The following is a 26,688-nucleotide window of genomic DNA, read 5'->3' on the forward strand; positions in this document are numbered from 1 at the left end:
CCTCCTATTGGTCAAGCACATCACTAAAACCAGCTCACATTCAGGGGGTGGAGAATTGAACCCCAGCTCTCAATGGAAGAAGTAGCAAAGAATTTTCAACCATCTCTAATCTACCACATTCCTCCACCTTTGAGCCATAAACATTACCACATGTGTTATTCCCTCCCAAAGCCCCCAAAAGTTTCATAACATTTACCGCTTCAGCCCAGAAGTCCAGAATCTTATCTGAATCAAGTTCAGGTGAATTGAGTCCTGAGGTGCAGCTCCTTGAGTATGTGCTTCTCGGTCTGAGGACTGCTCTATCTGAGGACCTCTCGATCTGAGGACCTCTCGATCTGAGGACCCCTCAGTCTGAGGACCTCTCCATCTGAGGACCCTCGGTCTGAGGACCTCTCCATCTGAGGAGCTCTTAGCCTGCCCTCTGGGCTCTGGGTCCCCTTGTTTGAATCTTTCTTTTTCCATTAGAAATGGACCTTGTTTGCAATCAGTACCTTTCTCAGCCTCCTTCCTCTCAGTAGCAGGTTGAGGGTCTAAAGTCATCTTTTCCTTCTGTGCTGTTTAACCCCTTTCAGTCCTGCTGGTACAATTTGCTTAAAAACTTTGAGGGCATCTTTTGTACGAATTTATAATCATCAATTCCTCCAGACAAAAGCCTTTTCATTGAACTGAAATGATAGATGAGGCATCACCTCAAACCTTCTTGAGTTCTTAAACCATGTGTCTAACAGTCACATTTTGGATTTGATTTTTGCCCTGAAACTACTGTTAACCCTTAAACAACTTGGGGATTAGGAACACTGACCCCCGTGCTGTGCAAAATCTGCGGATAACTTATGACTCCCTCAAAACTTAACTACTAATAGCCTTCTGTTGACCGGAAGGCTTACTGATAACATAAAGAGCCAATTAACACATTTTGTGTGTTATTTGTGTTATATACTGCATTCTTATAATAAAGTAAGCTAGAGAAAAGAAACTTATTAAGAAAATTATAAGGAAGAGAAAATACATTTAAAATACTGTATGCTATTGACACAATAAGTTTATGTTGTCTGTTTACAAGATGAGAAAAAAAAAATCCCTATATAAGTGGACCCATGTAGTTCAAACCTGTGTTGTTCAAGGGTCAACTGGATTTCTTATTTTGAAAGCTTTTGCTATCTGGAGAGGCTGGGGATGAGAAGCAGTTTGATTTTGAACCTAGCAAGTCTTGAATATATTTCCTCTAAATTCCAATTAAAAACTGAACTTTTTTTTTTTAAGATTTTTATTGGGGAATTGGGGGATGGGAACAGCGCTGGGGAATTGGGGGAAGGGGAACAGACAAGTTGCTGTCCTTTTGTTGTTCAGTCTAGTTATGGAGGACATTGCTTCACTGGCCCAAGTTGGCACCATCATTGCACTCTTCCCGCGTGAGGCAGATCAGTCACTTGCTTCTGGACGGCCGCTCATGGCGGCTGCTGGCCGCTCACTCTGGCTGCTGGCTACACACGGTAGCCCATGGCAAACCACTGCAGCAGGGGCTGCAGCCTATGCCATCGCCAGCAACTCACAGCAGCCCGGCTCCAGGTTGAGCTGTTGTTCAGCATCTTAGCTGTAGAGGACAGTGTCACTGGCCCTCATATGTGGGATCCGAACCGGGGCCCTCTGGCATCCCAAGCCAGCTCTTAACCAACGTGCCACTCAGCCAGCCCTGAACGCTTTTTTTTTTAGCCCACCTTTTAAAAATTATTATTATTCGTACCTTCTTATATGTGGTTAAAAGAAACCAGTCAGTACTTTTGAAACTCTGCCTAAAAATTTCCTTTGCCACATCTGTGCATTCATTAGGTATGTTTTCTATTCTCTACATTCCAACGGGTAATGGTTTTGCAAAATTTCTGCCACTGCAGAGAACAGGTCGTTTTTCTTTGCAGTCCCCAACACTATTTCTTCACAGGCTTTCCAGCAGTTTCCTCATGTCCTTTTAGCTTTCATATAATCGCTTGAGGCCTTTCTACCTTCTGTTGCATCCAGGTCCCAAAGTCATTGCCACTTGTTTTAGGGTTTTGTTGTAACACTCAACATACAGGTGCCAAATTTGGTTCAGTTATCTCTTGCTGCTTTGTAAACTACTCCAAACTTATGGCTTCACATACAAAAAACATTTTGTTATGTGTCATGATTTTGGGGATCAGTAACTCAAGCATGACTCAGCAGGGCAAGTTTACTCCAATAGCCACAGCTGATGGCTGGACTGATCTGGAAGGTCCAAGACTGCGTAACTCATATTCCCGGCACCTTGATGGGAACTGCTGGATGGTGGGCTCAGCTAGGCTCCTCCCTCTCCCCGTGGCTCCTCCCTCTCCCCGTGGCTCCTCCCTCCATGGCTCCTCCCTCTCTATATAGTTTCTCTAGAAGGATAGTTTCTTATATGGCAGCTCGAGGCTTCCAAAGCAAGTCCCTCAATAGTCTTGCATGGCCCAGCCAAGTGGCACGTTGGTTAAGAGCTGGCTTGGGACGCCAACTCTGAGCAGCAGGGCCCCAGTTCAGATCCCACATGAGGGCCAGTGATGCTGCCCTCCACAGCTAAGATGGTGAACAACAGCTCAACCTGGAGCTGGGCTGCCGTGAGTCGCCGGCGACGGCATAGGCTGCAGTGGAGTTGCAGTGGGCTGCCATAAAGCTACCTTAAGTCACTGGCAGCCGGCGTGAGCTGACAAGAGCTGCCATGAGCCTTCATGAGCGGCTATCCAATGGCTGGCTCGAGCAACTGCCTCACTCAGGAAGAGCGCAATGATAATACCAACATGGGCCAGTGAAGCGACGTCCTCCACAACTAGACTGAAGAACAAAAGGACAGCAACTTGTCTGTTCCCCTTCCCCTGATTCCCCAATGCTGTTCCCTTCCCCCAATTCCCCAATAAAAAATCTTAAAAAAAGAAAAAAAGAATCTTGCATGGAAGCGGCAAGGCTTCTTTTTTAATTAGCCTCGGCTAGTCCCAGGCATCTCTTACACTGCATCTTATGGTCAAGTAAAAACCAACCCAGATTAATGGGGTTTGGGGTGGGGTGAAACAATTAGATTTCATCCCTCAGTGGGAGAAGAAGGAAAGAATTTGTGGCCATCTTTAATCTACCACAGGCACTCTGACCATCTTTGATTGCAGAATAATTCCTCTCTGTCTGGAAAGGACATGTTTTTTAAACCCAAGGTTAGAGAGATGGACATGGAGCTGTGAGGGACAAAAGAGACATCTGCTGACTAACCAAGTCAGCTGAATCAACTGCAGAGGTCAGTGAAGTGAGAGAGGTTGCAGACATAGTGTTCTATCTAAGTCTCAGTGAACATTAGGGGTGAAACTTAAGGATGCAGTGTGCCTAGTGGGTGGTTAGGCATAACATTCTGGAGCTTTGGGAGCTTAGGCAATAGACATTACCTCCGTGGGCTCCACATTAGTCATTTGCAAAACAGAGATAATTAGAGCCTACCTCATTACGTTATTGTGGGGATGAAAGGAGTCCATACAATGCTTTTAGAAGAGAAGCTAACAAAAATGTGTTAGACATGGTTGTGCTTATCATTGCCTTAGAGCTCATGGAGTAATCCATTTCAAGATCAGTAGTCATTTTTACCCAGAATCCAGCTGAAGAAAGAGAAAAGAAATAGAAAAACTTAATGGATGATTAAAATACCATTGGGGCATTTGCAGCTGAGTTTGAAGACAGCTACCTTCCCATTTTTTGTCCCTTATCATCAATTCAAACATTTCCTGAAGCACAATCAGTTTACCAGTTCAAGAGCAGCGTATTCAGGAAAGAATAACACAACTGGTTTAATTTATCAACATTATCTACCCAGATCCTGTGAGATCTAATCCAGAAAACTGGGAGAGATACACAAGGAGGAAGATGTGTGACTTTCTATTGGGTTGTCAGAAAAGTCAAGATGCATCTTTGCGATAGATGGCACTAGTTCATTTTTGGAAGTACTAGAGTCATTTGCATCTATGTTATTGCTATGTCATTTGACAGCTGACAGTTCTAGCTTCATTCTAAAAAAAATTGAGCGATTTGGTTGAGTTTTGGAGATTTTGCAACAACTTGAAGATGGAAGACCAAACTGTGCATATTTGCCATATTTTACTGTATAACTTTCATAAAGGGAAGAACGCACATCAAGCTTGTGAAAAGTTGCATAAAGTTTACGGTGACAATGCTCTACAAGAATGTCAGTGCCAACGATGGTTCATGAAATTCCGTGCTGCCGATTTTGATTTCAATGATACTCCACGGTCAGGGAGACCCACCGAGGTTGATGATGACAAAATAAAGGCATTGATTGAGTCAAACCCACATTACACAACATGAGAGATTGCAGAAGCATTGAACATCCATCATTCAAACGTTCACAACCACCTGAAGAAGATGTGATATGTAAGAAAGCTCGATATTTTGGTTCCGCATGAACTCAAAGAAACTCATTTGACGGCACATATAAACATCTGCAATATGCTCATTAAACGTGAGGAAAATGATCCTTTTTTGAAGTGACTGACAACTGGTGATGAGAAGTGGATTGTTCACAACAATGTGATTCACAAACGGTCTTGGTCCCGACGTGATGATTTGCCTCAAAGGACATCGAAAGCAGACATTCATCAAAGGAAGGCTATGCTCTCAGTGTGGTGGGATTTTAAAGGTGTCATGTTTTTCAAGCTCCTACCAAGGAACCAATTAATCAATTCAAATGTGTACTGTCGGCAATTGGACAGTTTAAACGAATCCATCATCCAGAAACGCCCAGAGCTTGTTAATTGTAAAGGAGTTGTATTTCATCATGACAGCACGAGACTACACACGTTTGATCACCCGTCAAAAATTATTGGTATATGGATGAGATATGTTGCCACACCCACCATACTCGCCTGACCTTGTACCGTCAGACTTCCACTTGTTTTGCTCTCTTCAAAACTTCCGGGCTGGCCGAGTGGCTCAGTTGGTTAAGAATTGGCTTAAGAGCATGAACTCTGAGCAACAGGGCCGCCGGTTCGATTCTCACATGGGCCAGTGACGCTGTGCCCAAGCTGAGCTGTCGCTGAGCTGCCAGCAGGTAGCAGGATGGCTCAGCTGGTGTAACAACAAGACTGCCTGTTTGATGGTGGGCTACGCCCAGCCACACTAAGACTGAACTCAGTACTTTGAGCTGAGCTACTGCCCAGATGGCTCAGTGAATAGGGTGTGCACTCTTAACAACAAGGCTGCTGGGTTCGACTCCCTCATGGGATGGTGGCTATGTCCACCCTCAACTAAGACTGAACCTGGCACCTTGAGCTTAGAGGCCATGAGCTGCCGACGGGAAGCCAGATGGCGACTGGCACCCCCCACAACGAAGACTGAAGAACAACAACTTGGCTGGTTCCCTTCCCCAATTCTCCAACTCTGTTCCCCTCCCCCAATTCCCCAATAAAATCTTTAAAAAAACCCAAAACACTCCTGCTTGGTAAAACATTCAATTCAGATGAGGCTGTAAATCAGCACCTTGTTCAGTTTTTCACAAATAAAGAGGTCCTTCTATGAACAAAGAATTATGAAGGTCACTGGAAGATGGCAAAAGGTTATCGAACAAAACGGGCAATATATCATTGATTGATCTTTGTTCTTTATATAAATAAATGGCCTTTGAAAAACATAGACAGAATACATCATAACTTTTCCGACAACTCAATAGATAGTTGTGCTGTAGGAGTGGCTATATGGACTTCCTTTCACAATGTAACACAAAAAGTTTGTTCTTTTGACAATCAATATAATTTGTAAAGCAACAAAGAAGATTCTCAAGAATATACTGTTAGGTGTGTAAGAGAGAGTCAGTGTTTGGATTAGAAGATACGTTTTTAAAAGACTGGAAAGAAATTAAACAAATTTTAATACTGATTATCTCATGATTATTGGTAATTTACTTTCTACACACTTTTCTGTATTTTTCAAATGTTTCAGGACAAATGTGTTATGAATTTTGTAAAAAAATAATTTTAAAAACAAATGAGCATATTTTCTGGCCTCACGTCTGAGACCCTACAATTTAGTTACTGCTGTCATTTCTTGAATGCAGCACTTGTCTGGCTACATAGACAGAGTTCCTCTGCAAACTCAGCAGCCCATAATTTGATTTGAGACAAAACTAAATATAGCACTCACTTTGGGGTAGAGGATGGAAATCTGACTTTTCCCTGCCCCCTGTTTAAAATTTATTTATTTAGCTTCAGAGGCAGCAAAAGATTCTTTTCAAGACAGGTGGCCTGTGGGCCTTGTCTCGGGTCAAACCGGATCTTAAATGTCTTGTTTTAAATGTTTTCAAATGTTTCCTGGAAACATCCTAAGCTCCGGAGCACTGTGGCCTTAAGTACAAGCTAAATGTTGAGGTTGGGGGATTGTAGATGAGGCGACTTTCAGAATTCTCAGATGTTTTGATGTTATCCTGCCCTCCCAGGCCCTATTCTGTACTGATCATTAGAAGAACTAATTCCAAGGGATGGGAGGCAGTTTGCCCCAAGGATACAGGCGCCCTGCAGTCTCGCCCATACTCAGGCATACGAGGGTCCTTCCTGAGATAAGCTCCTAGGATGCCTGAGAGAAGCAGTTCACTCTAGGGGAGACGTGTTGGTCTTCAGAGCACATGTCTCAGGGGCCACACAGAGTAGAAGGCAACCTGTTAGCAGAGTCTTAGCCGCAGACACTTGGAACCTTTTCAGGTCTCAAATTTATCATCTGTGAAGCAAATATAACTAAGTCAACATTGCCACATGTGGGCACTGGAAAGCTTTCTGCAAATTAAAAAAAGGTCAGTGGTAATGCTAATAATAACAATAGTGATTATGTCACTTAATAAAAAGGTTTTATTGTAGAGCTAAAAAGGAGCTTCAGGGCTATAAGCACTGTAATTATAGCATGTCTGACTTGTTTAAACCTTGTTACATAAATAGATGGTACCAGAGTCTCAGGCGGTGCCATCTCCACAGGACCCTTCTCCATGACCTTAGAACAGTTATAGGGGAGATTCTAGGTACTCACGGCCACTGTCTCGAAGCTTTTCTAGGGTTCTGGGGAGTTCGGGAACCCTCTGTCTTCGCAGCTAGTGGTAGGACCCACTTGCCTCTGTGCTTGGGGAGTGGAAACCCAGGGAGACAGAATACCATAAAACCAGGGGACACCAGAGATGGAGGCAGCCAAGAAGGCTGCAAGGTTTTGTTAGGATGGTTCCTTTTCTGAGAAAGGTTCCTGTCCCCAAATTAATGGTGAGACTGAAATGTCAGATCTCTAGGAAAATAACATCATGTCCTATGACCATCCGGTGTGTATCTTCATGCATTCAGGACTGCCCCTAAAACCTTCCTAGACTCCAGCTCTGGCTGTGGGATGACCAGAAGGGTAGAGGGCTTAGAGGATGAGGGTCCAAGCGCCAAATTCTCCCAACAGCTGGTTCTTTTTTTCCAAAGCACCTCGGTGGGGTGGGCGAGGGGATAGAGCGCTTGGAGCCTCGTCCCCTAAGCCCTCTATCCTTCTGCCAACATAGCCAAGGCGGGGGAGGGTGTGTTCAGGCTGCGTGTAACCTGGGCAGGCTCAGCCCCTGCACGCCGGCTGGCGGAGCCCCGCCCCCCTCGCGGTTGACAGCTCAGCTGGTGCCGAGCCACTCGTGCCAGCCAGTCGTGTCTCAGCCTGCGCTGCCTCTGGCCCCAGCTCCTAAAACAGCTCCGGGCGCGCCGCTCTGCTCCACGTCCAGCTTCCTACTGAGAACAGTCCCTCCCTTGTGCACCGTTAGCTGGAGGTTCGGCCACGTCAAATCAGTTTTCTAAAAAAGCAAGGAGCTGAGCTCTCTCTTCGCTGATACCGAAGGAGGGAGGGAGCTCGGGAGGAACAGGCTGCCGCACTTTGCACTGGAGATTCGCGGGCAAGGCTTTGCCTTTTCCCAGGCTGCTTCCATTCCTGGGTGAGGAGCGCCCTGAAAGTAAGGACAGCGCCTGGAAAGGAAAATGGAGCGGCCGTGGACGAGGTAGGTGAGCAGCTGCTGTCTCCCCGCAGCCCGGATTTGGTGTTCCTCCCCCCCCTTCCCTGCGCCGTTCCCGGGAGGTCGCCCCTCACCACTGGGGGCCTTTGACAGCTTCTCTTTTATAGCGACTCTCCCTCCCTCATTCCCAGCCCACTTCTCTTGGTCCTTCCTCCTCCCGTTCTGTTCTGGTGTTTGCCTTGCTTAATGAATCTCGCTACCACCTACTCGTGATGTTAAAAATACCCAGTGAGGCTGCCTGGGAGTTTTTGTAGAAATGTTTCTGGTTTTATCTTGTTCCACAGAGGAGAGGGGTTCCTGCAGGGCTTTCTTTAGAGAAAACCTTTCATTTCAGACACCTTGAAAAAAAGCAGATTTCCTTCCCATGCTGCCACGTTCCCCTTCTCAACCTCACCCTCCACTGGTGAGGGCTGAGCAAGCAGAGCCCATCCATGCTCACCTCCAGAGTCTCCAGTGGGAGCTGGCTTTGGGAGAGGAAGGGAGAGACCAGCTAGCCTGTGATTGCTCAGGCTTTGTCAGGCCAGGGTGACAGCCTGCTTTTAGGTCGCATTTTGGAGATGCCCAGGTGAAATTGTGTTTTCTCTACATCCCACTCCTCCCCACAAATATACTTTAAAATGGAGCTCACTCAAGCATAAGAGATGATCTACTGAGACAAAGGGTTCATTTTTGGTTTTCGGTGGGAGGGTGGGTGGAGAGACTATTCAGAGGTGTTTCCATAACTGATATTCATACCTCTCCATCTCCAAGACTTCACTTTGGAGAGTTGGGATGGGGGCCAAAGAGTGTTCTGAGTCCTAAGAGAGAGCAGACTGGACAAACACAGAAGGTAAAAGTGAGCTTAACGGTACTTGTGAAAATGACCTGGGAAGTTTTAGCCGATCTTCTAGCGGATTGTTCAACAGGAGTGAACTGTATAATGTGAATTTTAAAGAAAGGGCAAATAGAAGCTTAAGGCATGTTGATAAGAAGTACACTATCTAGATCTACAAGTGATGATTCTACTTTTTGCTCTTTTCTGCTCTTCTCAGGCCTCTCCTAGGGGACGGTACTCTGTTCTGGGCATCACTAAGAAAAAGGGGTGCAATCAAGAGACACGAGGGGGCTGAAAACCACACCTTGGTCAGCCGACCAAAGGGCCTGGGACTATTTAGTCTGGAAAAGTGATGACTTGGCGCCAGGGGGTGGGGCGGTGGATATGGTAGCTCCCTTCAGATATTTGAAGAGAGTTGGTAGCACAGGGAGTAGATTGATTTGGAATCTGTTAGGAGCATAGAACAACGGCTTGGTGTGGGAAGGCGAGTTATGGCTGAGTGTAAGGCAAAAGCTTTCAAACAAGTGACCTAACTGGGCAGTAAATAGATTCCTAACCCTGGAGTTGTTGAAGCAAAGGCTAGATGACTACTTGACAGTAATGAGAGCTAGTGTATCAGGGATTCTTGCTCTCTATGTGTGTTTCACACTTAAAGTATTATTAACTTTTTTTGAGCTTTAGATGTAACAACTTCAGACAAATTCAGAAAAAAATTTATGAAAATCACAAATCCTATGTTTATAGTCAATTAATTTCACACTGAGCATACCTATGTAATGGGCACTCAGGTCAAGAAAGAGAACATGACCAGCACCCCTGAAACCCTGGTGACCCCAGGGATAACCATCATCCTAACTGTTAACACCATAGATTAGTTTTGCCTGGTTTTGACCTTTATGTATGTGAAATTACTACTCTCTTATGTCAGCTTCTTTCACTCAGTCTTATGCTTATTGGGTTCTTTCACGTTGTTGTGTGTAGTTGTATTTCATTCATTTTTCGCTTCTATATAGGATTCTGGTGTGCATAAATCTATCAAATTTATATATCCATTGTATTGTTAATGAGCATTTGGGAAATTTCTAGTTTTGGGCTATTATGCATCATGTTGCTATGAACATCCCTGTACGTGTCTTTGGCGAACACATTTCTTTTGAGTAAATACATAGAAGTAGAATTGCTGGGTAATAGGAAATGCATGTTCAACTTTAATAGATACAGCCAAGTGGTTTTCTAAAGTGGTTATAAAGGATTTCCAGAAGGGGAGACGGTGAAAAGGTGCTCCATGTCACTAATCATCAGAGAAATACAAGTTAAAACCACAATGCCATATCTCTGTTACATATCAGAACAGCTAAAATGAATTTTTAAAAAAACAAAGACAACAACAGAAAATACCAAATGTTGGTGAGGTGAAATAGTCAGAATGCTCACAATTTTTTTTTACCCTTACCCACAATAGAAATGTATTTACATTGCAACCAAGCACAGTGCCATATGTAACTGAAACAAAAGTTTTCATGTAACAATACTTAACCTCACTATGTATTTTATACTGTACTCTTTTCTATCCTATTCTTTTTCTTTAAAAAAAAATTGCTCGTGTGACTCATTAAATTTATTTCACCACCTAATGGGTCACACATGGAAAAACCCTATAATCATATATCATAACTAATGTCTCAGATTCTTCCTAACTCCCAGCTAAGATCAGTTCGTAAACATTTATTTAAAATGTGAGAGCCCAATACTGACTAGACCCTGTGCTAAATGTTAAACAATGAATGATATTGGGTTTCTGCCTTCACATTGTCTACATAACGTTTAATAGAGAGAGGCAAAGGCAGACATATGTATTGGTTGCTGTGGGAGCACTGTGGAGAAGCACAACTTGGGTCAAAGAATAAAAATTAACTATAAAGCTACCGTTTATTAAGCTTGCATTCATTAGTTTGCATGTTAATCCCTTTGCATACTTTATTTCACTTAATCCACATACCCTATGAGATGTGAGATAAATGTTACTACACTCATTTTTAAGACGAGAAAATGAAACTTTACAGATATGAAATCATTTTCCTGGGTAATATGCACAGCTGAGGAAGAAATATAGCCTGGAACTATCTAATTGCAAGGACTATGCGCTTCATTGCTTCATTCGAATTGGGTCTTATGGGTGACTGCTTCTGAGCTGGTTCTGAAGCTGACTGCTTATCCTGCTGACTCTTAAGCTTCCGAATAAGTTTAAGACTGCAATTCTAGTCCCACGTTTCATTCTTGGCAGCTCTGGAAAGCCCCCTCTGTGAGGGGTTTTTCACATGAGCCCCCATACCTGTTATCTTGCGAAGTCTTCCCCAAAAATAGGGTGCTGAGTATTTGAGCTCTTGAAGTTAAACAGCCCCTATTTCCAGCTGTACACATCTGTCCCGCTACCGGTCAGGGCGAGTGTTTTTGTTCCAGGGGTGTTGCCTGGCTGTTACCAGACTCTAGTTAAATCACTTGGGGAGACCATGGCCATTCCTAGAATAGCACATTGCGTGTGAGTACACGGGCCTTTCAGAAAGCTGGTTTGGTCACTGATCAACTGATATCCATGAATAGGTTAAGAGATGTCAAAGGGATAAGCTTATGGAGACAAAGCTTATGGACCCACCCCTTAAGTCCAGTATCTATCAGGCAAACAGCTTCCACTGCTCTACATTTTTAGTGTTCACTTATCTAGACTAGCAACTTTGGCTCCTCAAACAAATTATCACAAATTTAGCGGCTTAAAACAACACTTTATTATTTTGCAGTTCTGGAGGCCAGAAGACTGAAAATTGGTCTTCTAGGCTAAATTCCAATTGTCACCAGGACTGTGTTCCTCCTGGAAGCTCTAGGGAAGAATCCATCCCTAGCCTTTTCCAGCTTCTGGAGGCCGCCCACATTCCTTGGTTTATAGCCACTTCCCCAAAATGCTGTCACTCCAGCCTCTGTTTCTTCATCTCCTCTCCTCTCATTCTCTCATGTATGAGTATATCTCTTACAAGGACCCCTGTGATGACATTGGGCCCAACTGGATAACCCGGGGTGATCTCCCATCTCAAAGTCCCTCATCACATCCGAAAGTCCCTTTTGCGATGTCAAGTGGCATATTTATAGTTTCCAGAGATAAGAAATGTGGACTTTTTTTTTTTAGAGAACCACTATTTAGCCTATCACACTATTAAATGCTGGAAAAGTCATTACTAATTCTCTTTCCTCTTCAGGTGGAAATGTTCTTATTTCTACTATATGGGAAAACCGAATAAAAGTCAGGGAATAAGAGATGAACTTTATACAATTTCCCTGAACAAACAACTCAAGAAAAAGTGAACTTGAACTATTTAAGGGCTACCTATAAGACCTAAGGTTAGGAAAGGAAAACAAATTTGTCTGTTTTGTTTTATATTAGCCTATAATTTGATTTAATAAAATACAAGCATTACCTGTATTTGCCTGCTGTGGCTGTAAAAATTTGGAGGAGGGAAGTAACATCTAAGAAAAATAGTGGTTTGGTCTCAAAATTGAAGAATTTTGATTTCTTTTTCTCATCTCCCACGTAGCTGAAATGCAGCCTTCATGTAAGACAAGATGATCTTTTAACTACAGTTAAATTGTACTTGTTAGACATTGATAACTTCTTTGCATTTTTGCTGCTCAATATTAACTCTTGGGCTAGAGGAAACAAGGACAGTTACTTCTCTTTGAATTCATGAGGAGTGAGCAGAGTCCTGTTTACGAATGCAAAGTGACACGTGGGAGCCTGTAGGTCGGCTTGATTCTGATCTCTTTGCTTAGCAGTGCTGCTGGTTTGCATAAGCACTTCTTATTAGGAAAATGCTCCTTTTTGTAATTCTATTATTGAGACGCCTTTGGACATTGAATTTCTTGTTGAACATTCAGCAGTTCCAGCAATTAATTTTCCGCATTTGGGGGAGGAAAATCTCAGCCTTCACAATTCTGATCTACTTTTAGGTAGGCCCATACTTGCATTTTTGAGGAATTCATCTCAACCCATGCCTTCACCCCCACTTACTTCCCACATACTAGATCAGAGTAGGACTCCTCCCCCCCCCACCCCATCTCCCGCCTTCCTCTTCTTTCAGCTTACATGTTAAGGTTGGATGTAAAATACCAGAAGATGGGGTGGCCAGTTAGCTCAGTAGGTTAGAGCACAGTGCTCATAACACCAAAGTTGCCGGTTCGATTCCCACATGGGCCACTGAGATGCACCCTCCACAACTAGATTGAAACAACTACTTGACTTGGAGCTGATGGGTCCAGGAAAAACACACTGTTCCCCAATAAAATTTTAAAAATATATACCAGAAGACCGGGAAGGTGTTGTTTTTGTCTCTGAAAGGATAAGGTGGCTGACCTTCCCCATCACAGGGCCCCCTCCATTCGCGGGGGGGAGGGCTCAGGGATAACATACAAGGCTGTGGGGAGCGTCCATTCATTCGGTGGATGACCTGGGACACTACTCCTATTAAAACCGACCCGACAAGCGTATTTTATAAATAATACTCCAAACTGGGCTCAGAACATTCCACAAGTTGTCTCTGGCAAAAATTCAACTCACATTTAAAATTAGAAGAAAGTCCAGAATAAAGGAGATGTCATGGTGACCCAAGGTGGCTCTCTGCAACTCTATTTTAAAACATTTAAATGCACCAAGGACTTGGTTTCCTCTGTCTCAGATCATCTTTTGAGTTCTGTGATCATCAAGACAAGCATGAGCTGAATTTTCTTTTTTTTCTCATGGCTGAAGCACTTCATAAGTCATAGACTATTTATAATAATAACGAATGATAATAATAACTTGTATTTTTATAGCATTTTGATAGTTCCTAGTACATATTTCCTTAATCTATCTCATTATTTCAAGTCCTTTCCTATTTCTTCTAGAAACTTCCTTCTCCCTTGGCTTCTCCAAAGCCAACTATGGAAAGAGGTAACCTGCGACTGGTGTCGTTTCATCAGGGTCAAGGTGGAATAGGTGCAAAGAAGCAGTAACTGCTGATCCATAGACAACACTGATTGACAAAGAAAACTGAATAATTTGTAGCATTTCACACAATTGAAAAATATATTTCCCATTTCATAATGTGGCATATTATTATTCTAAATGTGGAATTAGCATTGTCAAGTGGAATGATAATACTTTACTTAATCATTCACCTATACTAAGGCCTTTGGGTTTCCAACTTTTTTAACTATTATAAATAGTATTTGGTAAACATCTAGCTGCCTAAAGCATCTTCTTCCATAGAATTACTTTTGGATAATAAATGTTCAGAAGTAGAATACCTATGTCAAGCACTTCTAGTTCTCTTGAAAATACATTGCAGGTTGCTCAGGGTTTAGAATCATATAACTCGTATTAATATAGAGGGTATTACGGTCAATTTGAATACCTTTTTTGAAGACCTGAGTCCCTATATTGCAGAAGTGGAAACGGAAGCTCACACGCTGATGTAAAGCGCCGTGTACCAGGACATCCCAGGTGAGACCCCAGTAGCTACACCCGCAGCTTGTACCCCTCTCTAGGGTAAAATGCTTCATTGCTGCTATTAATCTCCGTTACCATCTTGAAGTTTTTCCTGAAATGATAATAAACAGAAATTTTTAATAAAAGAAAGTAAAAGTGGATGTAAATTACATCAAAGTTATGCATACATATTGGGATGTCTGTTGCAAGGAGAGGGGGAAAAAACGGAAATAGATACCGTATTAGGTTATAGGATTATGGCTTTATAACTAAGTCAGTATCTGTTTTTCTAGCAGGAAGAAATTCACATTTCTGTCCACCAAGTGACAACATGTAAAGTTTGGGACTGAGTTGGTTTTAAGAAAGAGCCTTCTGTTCATTACGTTGATGTTTCCAGGTTACTGGCACCTTAGGAGAGCGTTATTGCCAGCAGGTCTAGGGAGCTGGCTGCGGTGTCGCTTCACTCACCCTGAGCTAAAATTACTATGAGTGGGCCTCGCTGGTCCAGTTGTTCCCACCTACACGCCTAGCCCTGCCTCTGCTAGGGTAACAGTTTATCCTTCAGAGGTTAGTGTCCGCATTACCTCCTTTTGGAATTCTCTTTGGAACCTAGGTCTGGACGTTTTCTGTAGCCAGAGCACGTCCTGCCTTCTCTGTGGCAGCATGCAGCTAGTTGGTCTCCAGGGTATTTCCCATATCCTAATTTTATTGGAAGAAAGGACTGTCTTTTGTCTCTCAACCTTCCTCACCTTTCATTAGTACTCCTAGTACTCATCAGATCTTCAGTTGAGAACTTTCCAGAAAATGTTACTTGCGGTCCGTGTGAATATCTGTTTGGGAGGTGTCTCACTGTGGAATGGATACAGCCAGTTATCAGACCTTGATGCCATTATACAGTCAAGCTGTATTTATTTGTTTAAGAAATAGACATCAAGTTCCCGTTATGATCTAGACTTCTTAACTGATGATCTAGACTTCTTAAATGGTGGGTACAGGATAGTGAATGATATAAAAATCCTGCCTTCAAGGTGCCGACCTTATAGAGGGGTCTCCAGGCATGAATGTATGTTACTGTTGCCCCTGACTTCACAGGTCCTTGATTCGAATTCACTTCAGTACAATGAAGCTCAGCCACCCTTTGTAGCTCATCTTACGCTCCAAACTCCCCATCCCTATGACCCTTAACTCTAAAATTATATTTCCCAGCCACAAGGTCAAGTCCCCCATCTTTTCATCCTTTCTCAGTATTCAGTTTACCTTGTCGCTCCTCCGTGTCTTTCAGGCCACCTGTCCTTCCTCCATGTCCCTCCTGAGCCTGGACCTCAGGGCCAGCTATCTGAACCGTCCTCAGCACTGTTTTAGAATCTCTCACAGCCTTATCAGTCTCCAACCTTGGCACATCGCAGTCAATTTTATTATCCTCTAGGATTCGACTGTGTTTCCCCGAAAATGAGACCAGGTCTTATATTAATTTTTGCTCCAAAAGACACTTTTTATTCATTTATTCATGTACAAAACTCTACATTTATTCAAATGCAGTCATGTCTGGCTGACGGTCTTAACTGGGGCTTATTTTGGGGTAGGGCTTATATTACGAGCACCCTGAAGATCATGCTAGGGCTTCTTTTCCAGTTAGGTCTTATTTGGGGGGAAACACGGTAGAAGCCTTGTTTTTGTTATTATAAATCCACGCTGAGCAGGAGGGCGCTGGACTCATTCCTGCTGGTCTGAGGCGCAGTCTAATGTGAAGACACTCCCTCCTCCTCCTGTTACCTGCCCCTTGTCTCTTCCTCCTTCCCTAAAAATGCCTTCGATTTCCTCAAAACATCCGATTTCAACAAGATACAAAAGTGTATGTTCAGTGTCATTTCTATTCTGTAGAATTCACATAGACATAAGACCCACTAGAAGGAAATACACAAAAGTCTGTATCAAAGTTGCCTTTACGTGGTGGCATTTAAAACAATTATTCTTATCTTTCTCTGTGTGCTTTCCTTCTCTAAATTTCTAGACAAAGCACGTCATTCTTTAAACATCATTAAAAAATAGACACGATGAAGAAAGGAAACGGTAAAAGACTATGTGAAGGAAAAGGCAGGTGGAAATGGAAAGAAGTGATCTCGCTCGTGGAGTCTGGCCTTGGGCTCTGAGACAGACTGAGCCTGTGGCCTCGGCCCAGCCCGGTGCCTTGTGAGTCATGGCTGTCAGTGGAATCCCAGGAATATAGAACGCATTGCCAGGACCGAGAGTAAAAGGCAAAAGCTGACTTGTAGAAGTGGGTGGGCAGCCCATATGCCATCCATGGGTGACATGACTGAACCTGAAGACAGTTATTTTCACGTCTCTTTTGAAAGAACGGTATCAGTCTTGGCTGACTCAGGGGGCAGGGAGGAGAATTTATGAGAGTTTTAGACGTCGGATAACCTCCTAGGGAAAAGTGAGGAAAACCTTTACATTTTTAAGTATTAAGTGGCGTCTCTGGACCTTGATGACTAGCGGCAAGAAAAAGAATATTAGTGCCTTTTAGGGTGGAGCTTCGTGCCGGAGCAAAACAGATCATAAAACTCCAAGTTGTCAATGATGCTCCCTGCAGCTACTGAGGACTTAGCACCTCAGAAAACTGCCTCCCAGGGATCCATTTGGCTAAGGTTGAGCTTGGTGAATAGATTCTGTTGAGGGAAGGGTGTAATTGTAGCCTGTACTGGAGAAGCGTGCATGTTACTATGTCCGTGCCAAGTCAACCCACTTAGCGTGCAGAGGAAACCTTGCGAATGGTTCTCTCCCTGTTCTGAGGGGCTTTGCCGATGAAGCGTCCTAGCTTGCAATTTTCTAATGATAGGTCTGGAGATGAGGAAAAATGATAATCTCGCCGCATTTATTATATAATAGCCTTGTGCTCTGCATCTGTGACTTCTACCCTATTTGAATTTGAATGTATGTTTTTGCAATTCTGGTGCCAAATTGGGGGGAGGGGCAGGTATCTGGCAGTATTTGGAACATAGACGATATACTCAGTATCTCTTGGCGAGAGAAAAACAGATCTGCGGAGAAGTCTCAGAGCTTATTTATAAATGGCCTTCCCATTTTGATTGTGTCTGTTCCCGTCACCTCCTGGCTGTGAGTTTATTTCCTCTGTCTGCTGGGGACAATACCAAGTATTATCGCAGAAGGGGTTGAGGGAAGGTGTGAATACTTGGAGAAATTTTGAGTAGAGATGGGGAAGTATAAAATAATGGATGGCTCACTTTTCAGGGTAGGACCTATATAAAAAGTCATACTTGCCACTTCCCTTTCAGGATTTTAATCATTTGTCACATGGTATCTATTATACCATCATCCACATATGCAAGTGTGAGCCGTGTCCGCTGGCGATGAGTTGGTGTCCCAAGAAACAAATATATGTCAAGATTTGAGTCTAAATCCCATCTTTGTCCCATAGCAGCAATGCCCACCCTTCCTTTCACCTCACTTTCTCAGGGTTCGTTCCCCTGGAGTCAAGGCAGGTACAAAGGAGGCTCATTTACCCAGTAAATATGTTGGTGCAAGTGGGCATATAGGACAGAGTAGAGGTTTGGAGTCAGACAGATAACAGTTTTCAAGTTTCGGAACCAACTAGCCAACGAGCTGTATGATTTCGGGCAAATTAACTTTATCCTTCTAGACCTCATTTCCTCATCTGTAGAATTGCAGTTACGATACCTATTTTATAGGATTGAATGAGATAATGCCTGGAAAGTACTGGGCCCTCAATGGATTGTGGTGGCAGTGTTTGTCGTGGGTGGTGATGGTTGTCTAAATAATGGCGATGGTCATTTAATGCAAGATTCGTGTTGAGGAAAATTCCAGCATGAGGAGACAGGTCAAACCAGAAAGTTATGCACAGGCAGGCCCAGAGATTGTATTTGTTTCTAAGTTGGCACTTTCTGTGAAACCCAACCCTTTAAAAATTCTCAGAGCCAGAACTCCACATATTAAAGAAAGGAGGCCGCAGTGCTCCTTTGTCGGGCCCTTTTATACCTGCAAGGGTTGAGTATGGATATAAATTAAAAGTATGAAAAATAGACCTTTGAACATTAGAAAGACTTCTTTCATTGGAACTAGAATATAGGGATGCATGTTAAATGAGCTTTAAGAATATGGGAATTAGGGTGTGTGTGTGTGGTTCAGTGTCTAATACTGGGGCCCCCCATAAACGGCAAGTTCAGGAACCTTCCTGTCATTCCCCGTATCCCCCCACTGTTTGAGAAGGCCGCTCTGAACCTAATTCCATATGTAGTTCATCTTGTATTGAGGGCATTCATTAGAAGAGCGATGTAAATCATATCAAAATATATCCCCTAATTTTTTTTTCTTTAAGATTTTTTATTGGGGAATCGGGGGAAGGGGAACAGACAAGTTGCTGTTGTTTTGTTCTTCAGTCTAGTTGTGGAGGACATTGCTTCACTGGCTCAAGCTGGCACCATCATTGCACTCTTCTCAGGCGAGGCAGATCAGTTGCCTGCCTTTGGATGGCCACTCACAGCGGCTGCTGGCCACTCATGCTGGCTGCCAGCTACACACGGTAGCTTATGGCAACCCACTGCAGCAGGGGCTGCAGCCTACGCCGTCGCCGTGACTCAGGGCAGCCCAGCTCCAGGTCAAGCTGCTGTTTACCATCTTAGCTGTAGAGGGCAGTGTCACTTGCCCTCATATGTGGGATCCGAACCGGGGCCTTGCTGCTCAGAACTAGCATCCCAAGCCAGCTCTTAACCAACGCACCACTTGGCCGGCCCTGTCCCCTAATTTTTTAAAATTAAGAATCAATCTTTTAGTGGAAAAAAGAAAGGAAGATATTCACTTCTATTTCCTACCATTATAAATACCCAGCCTTTTTACTTCTCCAGATTCTCTGCTAGTCTGTATCTGTAGGTGTTTTTACTATAGTGCAAATTCATCCTGATCTTTTCTTGCTACCGTTATTTTTAGTCATCTTTGGTGGGTCAAAGTAGTTAGATAAAGCTATAGTATTTGAGGTGGGCAGGGCAAATGAAGAAATAGTTTGTCCCTTGACTCCCTTTAATCCCCCTTCCTGAGGGTTAAAGTTTGGGGGAAGAAGGCTTGGGGAGAGTGAAAGGTAAAAAGGAAGTTGGGGGAGGCTTGTTAGCTCAGGCGGTTAGAGCACAGACTCATAACACCAAGGTTGCCGGTTCGATCCCCACATGGGCCACTGAGCTGCGCCCTCCACGACTAGATTGAAACAACTACTTGATTTTGAGCTGATGGGTCCTGGAAAAACACACTGTTCCCCAATAAAAAAAAAAAAGGAAGTTAGAAGGGGTCCTGATGAGTGGTCTATGCTTAATCAGGTGGGAGGGGATGAAATGAAAGCCCTGAACACATCCTCATTCTCCTATTTTGGGGCCTTTGTCATGTTTTCACACTCATCCTTCAAGGCCCAGATTCAATGTTCTCTGTTTTCTGTAGATTTCCTAGACACCCTTATCCCCCATCAGGACAAAATTAATTGCTGTCTCATTTATGTTCTGAAATCTCTGTTTTACATCTCATTATTTTAATAATTATCTCTTTGAATCCTTTCTGCCACCGGCCTCCCCTCCCCCCCAATAGATGCTGTGCACCTTGATGACAAGGTCTATTTCGTCTCCACCTTTATATTTCCAGTGCTTGCCATATAAGCAACTTCTCAATAAATGTTTATGAAATGGAATGAAAAAGCCCTAAAAACAGCAATTGGAGGCCCAGCCTTTTAGCTCTAAGGACTGCTTGCTATAGCAGATTGTTTTTTCTCCTTTGGAATTTTTGTTTATAATAAGAAAACCATATAAACAGAATTTTGAAAGACAGAAAATGCCTCTGAGAGTTACAGGCTTAGAGAAGTTACACAAGGGTAGTGATTGCTCTGGGGAGGAGCCTGAAAAAATAATGTCCCTTTGGGAGTTTGGACACTCACCTGGGAAGCAATAGCCCTAGGTTAATGATCTTAATATTAATAGGTGCGATTGAGAAGGAAAAAGTCATGGGGCCTAGACAGACAGCAGCGCCTTAGAAAGAGGTAGGGAGTGATCCTGGTCCTGGGATGTCTCGTACTGTTCACAGACTTGATGCACCACCTGCTTTGCGATGATGAAGGTGTTTGGCTGCCATCTTACCATTGCTCATGAATAATATGGTCCATTCACAAGACCCATTGCTGTTCTTAATCCACAGTTCACAAATCCAACAGGTCAAAACAAGGTCATAACACCCAATACGCCGTTTGCAAAGGATGGCCTGTGGCTGCCTTACGGAAACTCTCTGCAGGCTCCGTCATGGAGTCACCCTTTGCTGAGGAAGGAAGACCTAAGCTTCTATCCCTCCCCACCATGTTGCAAGAGACGAGACTAGTGGGCCCAGCAAACTGCTCACATCTGGGAAAGGAGCTATTGGGTTGTCAGAAAAGTCATGATGCATTTTTGCAACAAAAAAACATAGAAAAAAATACATCATGACTTTTCCGACAACCCAATATATTGTGGCCATTTTAAAGCCAAGCAAAATTGAGTGCCTTGGCTATTCCTGACATAAGGGAAACTACCATCCTTGGAAAATTATTGGAAGAAATTATCAGAGCATAGTTTGACAGCATCCGAGTGTCAGAGTGCAGCAGATGGCTCTGAGAGGAGCAGCTCTTTTCTGAGCATTCTCAACCTAATCACCCTGGAGAATGGGAGGAAAAGCTAGGACAGTGGACCACTGCATGTTGGTGGATGGTCTGAGTCCACTATCTTCATGGTGACTTATGAGCAAATCAAGAAAATGTGGGTGATGTGCAGAAACTAGGTGGGTGGGTCGTGCTTGGAAAATGCTTGGTTCCTCAAATTAAGCAGGAGAGTGTCTTTGTAAAAATAAGTAAGTGTAGTTTTAGTGGAAATGGGACCCCCATTGACTGATGGATGAGGTAGGGAGAAAAGGATTAAGCTCATTGAGGGAAAGTATAGTTCATTTTATACAGGAAAACAGCATTTAAGGTAAAAGCATCTTGGGGGAAATATTATATATGCTTGGAGGTACATCTATGAAGGAGAGCTGTAAGAGCCCTCATGACCACACACTAGCTGAGCATGAGTCACCCATAGACTCATGTTTAAAAAAAGAAATCTAGAAGCACTTGAATTGGAGAAACTAGGACAAAGGAGATACAAGTTTTTTCCAGACTTGGGTAATACGGAAGAATATACCAACATATATTACTGCTTTGTGTGTGTGTGTGTGTGTGTGGTTGTGTGTGTGGTGAGGGGGCAAGCTTGGAACCTGTCTCCAGTTCTCTTTGTACTTTGGTTTATCAGATGTTGTCACAAATTGCAGCCCCCTACACATCTACCCTGTGTTCCATCACTACAACCCCTTCCCTGTGGGAGCATCAAATTCCTCACCAACCTTTTGGAACAGCTGAGTGAGCCCCACTCTCTGGCAATAAGAGGGAACTTGAGCTGTTAATAGAGTTAAAGTGATTTTTGAAAAAAAATCTCCTGAGACCACAATAAGCCCATTAACTCAGGACCCATCCAAAGTGACCTTTCTACTTCCAGTTATTGATTCATCCCAGGCAGGCAGCTAGCTCAGAGTGGCCGTGGGCGGGGTGGAGAAGGTAGAGTGTCTCGTGGGGTCAACACACATGGCCTGGTTGTAACCTGCTCCTGATCTAGAATGTGGAATCTTTGGAGCACGGAGGATGGAATGAGATCATGTCTGGCCAGTTCCTTGGATCCTTCGAAAGCGTTAAAATGGGTTTTTATAGTTAAGTGTCTATTAGAATAGAATTGCATTAATTACTGAAAGGACCTTTAGAAATGCATGTACTTCTACAGCTATTTGAGGAAACTAAAGCCCAGACAGGTAAAAGCCAGTTAGTAGCTTATGGTCACAAATGAATAAATCGTGTGCTGAAGCCAATAGGTTACTTGAGACTGTGTCTTAAAGCAGAAATGAAATCCTGTCTGCACTTGATCTACACCAGGGTAAGAATCTTTAAGAGTCAGGCAAGTATCATAAATGAGTGTGTGAGCTGGGACAATAAGGACAGGGCATGCCATGGGCTGTGCCAAACGGGTGAGCACAACGGAACCCATCCAATGTGTGAGGAACAGCAGCCACGTGTTAAGTTTTCTTCCCACAGATTTTTCAGGGTATTGTTCTGTCTGATAGTTTCAACATCCGTCCCCTGTTTTATCTCATAAGTAGCATATTCAATTAATCGCTTCTATTGTTCACTCAGTGAAAGTTCTTAATGAGAAATGAAAACAGAAAGGGGCAGAGGGCCTGGAAGAGCCACAAGCTGGTGATCTGCTTTTAAATAATAAAGAATTGTCAGGGGGTGTGAGTAGACCAAAGTGCCCTCTATGGTGCTTTTATCTCTCTCTAGAATTTAACAAAGTGAAGGTGTATGCCAAGTCCCATCTCCATTCCTGAGACAGAGAACAAAGAACATCAACAGCTTCTAAACAAATGCTAGGCTGTCCTCTGCCTTCCTGCGAATGTCTGCTGGCTTTTCAAAAGAGAGGCCCTCGAAATCTCTTTCTACAGACTTATTTTTAGAACAGCTCACTGGGAGTACCCAGGGTTTCAGGAATAAGCTAAATGTTGAAAGCATTTCTTTATAGGATCATTGCAATCGCCTCTCTGTTTCTGCCTTCCCCGCACAGCCAGTCTTTGAAAACATTTGTCACTCAGTCTATCTCTCTTTTGCACCCACAAGACTACAGTGGCTAAACCCGTCTCAATGTCCCAAAAGGCTTTTACAATCTGCCCCCTGCCCAGCCTCTCCACGACACCTCCCCCCACCGCACCCCCTACCACTTACCAGCCACGCTGGCTTCCCTGCTGTTCCCCAAATGCTCTTTCCCAAGGACCTTTGCAATCTACATTTTCTGCTTAGATTTCCCCCCAGATACCCCCACGGCTACCCTGAGTACTTTTCAGAGAAACCTTGCCTGCTGAAAGTCTCCATCCCCTCCTCCTCCCCATCCCCCCAGCACTCCCTATCTTCATTTCCTACTTGGATTTTTTATGGTCCTCGTCCCCAGTTGCAAGTATCCATTTTACTTATTTGTTCTTCCTTCCTGTAAGTCCCAGGAGTGCAGGCATTTTTGTCTGTTTTGTTCCCTGCTACATTTGCGGAGCTTAAAACAGTGCCTTAAAAACATAGTAAGGGGGGAGGGGGGTTGTTACTTTGTGAGGGTGAAAAGGGTAACTATTGCATTGTTCTGTACACCTGAAACTAACAATAAAAAAATTAAAAACAAAAACAAAAACAAAACATAGTAAGTGCTTGACAAGTATTTGTTAGTACATTTTGAGAGTTCCCCGCCCCTCTTATGTGCTAGGGATGGTGGTCTTTACTGTGCTGGATAGACAAACGATTCTTGCTACTGAATCGTGGTGGTTTTAACGTTTCCATTAAGAGACTTTGTTTCCATGTTAATTCTACTTCCTGACATACCTTGAAATCATTTGCTTTTATCGCCCGTCTTTTCCCTTAGTTAAAACCATCATGACGTCTTACTTTCCCCATCCACTTTTTTTTTCTTGAAATTTTATTGGGGAACAGAGTGTTTGTCCAGGACCCATCAGCTCCAAGTAGTTGTTTCAATCTAGTTGTGGAGGGCGCAGTTCCTTAGCCCATGTGGGGATCGAACTGGCAACCTTGGTGTTATGAGCCTGCGCTCTAACCACCTGAGCTAACCAGCCGTCCCTCCCCATCCACTTTTGTTCCCTCCACACAGCCTCCCTCAGAACTGCTAGAAGGTTCTAAGATCTGCATCTGGTCATGTACGTTTCATTCCCTCACTTAAAATCCGTCAATGGTTTCCCATTGCCCTTCACATAAAACTCAATATCCTTACCCCATCCCACGAGGCCGTGCATGGTCTGGCTGCAGTACTGACTTTTTCTGTGCCTCTTACAGGCCAAGTTCCTTCCCAACTCAGAGTCTTAGCTGTTTCCTTGTGATGGAATAGTCTTCTGTTTGTGGTTTTCATCTGGTTGACATTCTCTTCATCTTAGTTTAAATATGACCCTTTCTCTAAATCTCTCTAGTAATTAAGTGAGTCTGCATTTTCCTTCATAGCATTCACCACATGGTAATTCAATACCTATGGCAATGTTTATCTCAATGGCCATCTCTACGTGGACTTATAAGGATGGGAACCCTTCCTGGGGGTTTGTCTTTGTATCTCCAGGATTTAACACTGTTCCTGACACATAGTAAGAGCTTAATGAATTCTTATGGAGAAAAAATGAAAAGAGAATTGTACGTGTCTCGCCACCCCAGGGACTGGGGACCATGTAGGGTGATTGTCTCACTGTTGGTTTCTCTCCACAGAGATTATTTTGCAGAGGATGATGGGGAGATGGTACCCAGAACAAGTCATGCAGCAGGTAAGGAGGCCGTGGGCCTTGCCTTGCTTCATTTTCGTTTCCCTGCTGATCATAAATCCCTTGAATCGTGGGCCTTTTAAAATCATCATGACAATGTCCTCAGACTTTCTGGGAATTTCCAGATATGCACATACCATTGTAGCTTATAATTCCCCACCTTCCTAGCACAGCGCCATGAAGAATAGCTGAAATACTGACGTCAACTCTTCATACTTTTAACAATTCTGTAATTGCAAGTTTAAAGTCACTTGTAAAATGGTTAGGTTCTGCCACTAAAATGAAATCTCTACTGTAATACACCATTAAAATTGTATAATGATAGTGTCAACCTCATAAGTGAAATTAGGTGAGAAGGGCTCTCAGTACAGAGCCCGTGAAGGAATAAGTACCCAGTAAAGATAATTATTATTATTAATGGATTCATAATAATATCGTACCATTACTGCCCTAATGTTAGTGAGGGATCTACCAAAACTACAAAACCAAAGTGAAGGTAGTTCTCTTTTGGGGATGATTTTTCACAAAAACATTTAATCACTTAAGGGTTTTACTTATGTCGCTAAATGATTTGCCTTGAAACACAGACGGTTCATATACACAATGTGGAGAAAAGTTTATAATTTGAATGTGTTAAGGACTTCAGATTGTACTTGTATATGTTAAATCTTCACGTTCCAAGGATCTACCATCCTTACTTTAGCCCCAAGAGCCTCCATTAGGAGGTAAAAAGGGAAGGACTGGGGCCAAAATGGAAGGCGGAAAGAAACATGCCCAGTCCAGGCAAGATGGCGGATTGGTATTGTCACTTACGATTTCATTTAATCCATATGAAAGCTCTGTGAGCTTTATTACGTCCACTTTTACAGAGACAATGAAGCTCAGCAAAGTGAAGAAATTTGCCTAAGTTCCCACAATTAGCAAGTGACCGGGAATCATATCCAAGTTTCAGAAGCTCTATACATCCCACCACCCTAATTGTGATGTATTGTTGTTCTGTTTTATCAAATTTCCTTGCATTTCATAGCCTATTTTATTTCACCTAAATGGGGAAGAAATAATTCTTCCTAATTTCTTTTAATTGAACTATTTACATTTCCTTAGACATAATCAGAATATTAACAAAAGAGGTGCAACGCTATTATTACTATTATTACTGTTAAGCTGCCATCACCGAGTGGGATACAAATAACAGAAAAACAATTATTTTGTACAAAATGAATCGAAGACAATAGGAGATGGAAAAAATATGACCTCTGTCTATAATTTGTGCTGTGCCTCAATAAAGCCACCTTTACATTTCTGTGCTAATTTAAACCCCTGTACTTTACCAGGCAAGGTTAGTGGGTATTCAAAATACCATACTATCTGAAAACATACTTGAAAGTATATTAATTTTACAAAAATGAAAAGACACTGTACAGTGCCCAGTTTAAAAACAAATCATATGGCCTTACATTTCTTTTTTTTTCCTTTAAAATCAGTGGTATAATGGGGAGTTTAATACTTTTAGACAAGAACAAACTGCCCTGGAACCACCCTATTTATCATTGTCATTATTTTCTTCTTCATTTTCATCTTTCTCTTCACCATCATCTCTTCCTGATCCTTTTTGTCTTTCTTTCCTTCCTTTTCCTTCTTGATCTTTTTTCCTTTAAGCAGAGCATGCTCTTTTCTGAGCATTGGGAAAAAAATTGTGACACGTTGATTGCAGTATCTGGGCACTTTTTCTTGTGTTCCTTCTGGCAAGTTTGCAGAAAGGAAAAGAAAAAGGGAAGGAGAGAGGAAGACAGGGAGGGAGGGAAGGAGATTTTCTCCCATCCCCTAGGTTGCCTTTTTATTCTGTTGGTAGTTTTCTGTGCTGTGCAGAAGCTTTTTTGTTTGATGCAGTCCCACTTATTT

The 26,688-nt window shown here is 43.0% G+C and overlaps 1 protein-coding gene across 1 annotated transcript in view; it reads left to right on the forward strand.

The window, feature by feature from the left end:
- Positions 1 to 26,688, forward strand: part of PDE4DIP (phosphodiesterase 4D interacting protein) — a 225,947-nt gene that overhangs the window by 12,382 nt on the left and 186,877 nt on the right. Inside the window, exon 2 of the mRNA XM_019655807.1 lies at positions 24,734 to 24,789. Coding sequence (XP_019511352.1) covers positions 24,734 to 24,789 — 56 coding nt within the window. The remainder of the gene's footprint in view (positions 1 to 24,733; positions 24,790 to 26,688) is intronic.

Source organism: Hipposideros armiger, unplaced genomic scaffold (assembly GCF_001890085.2).
Source record: "Hipposideros armiger isolate ML-2016 unplaced genomic scaffold, ASM189008v1 scaffold_247, whole genome shotgun sequence".
NCBI classification, from domain to species: domain Eukaryota; kingdom Metazoa; phylum Chordata; class Mammalia; order Chiroptera; family Hipposideridae; genus Hipposideros; species Hipposideros armiger.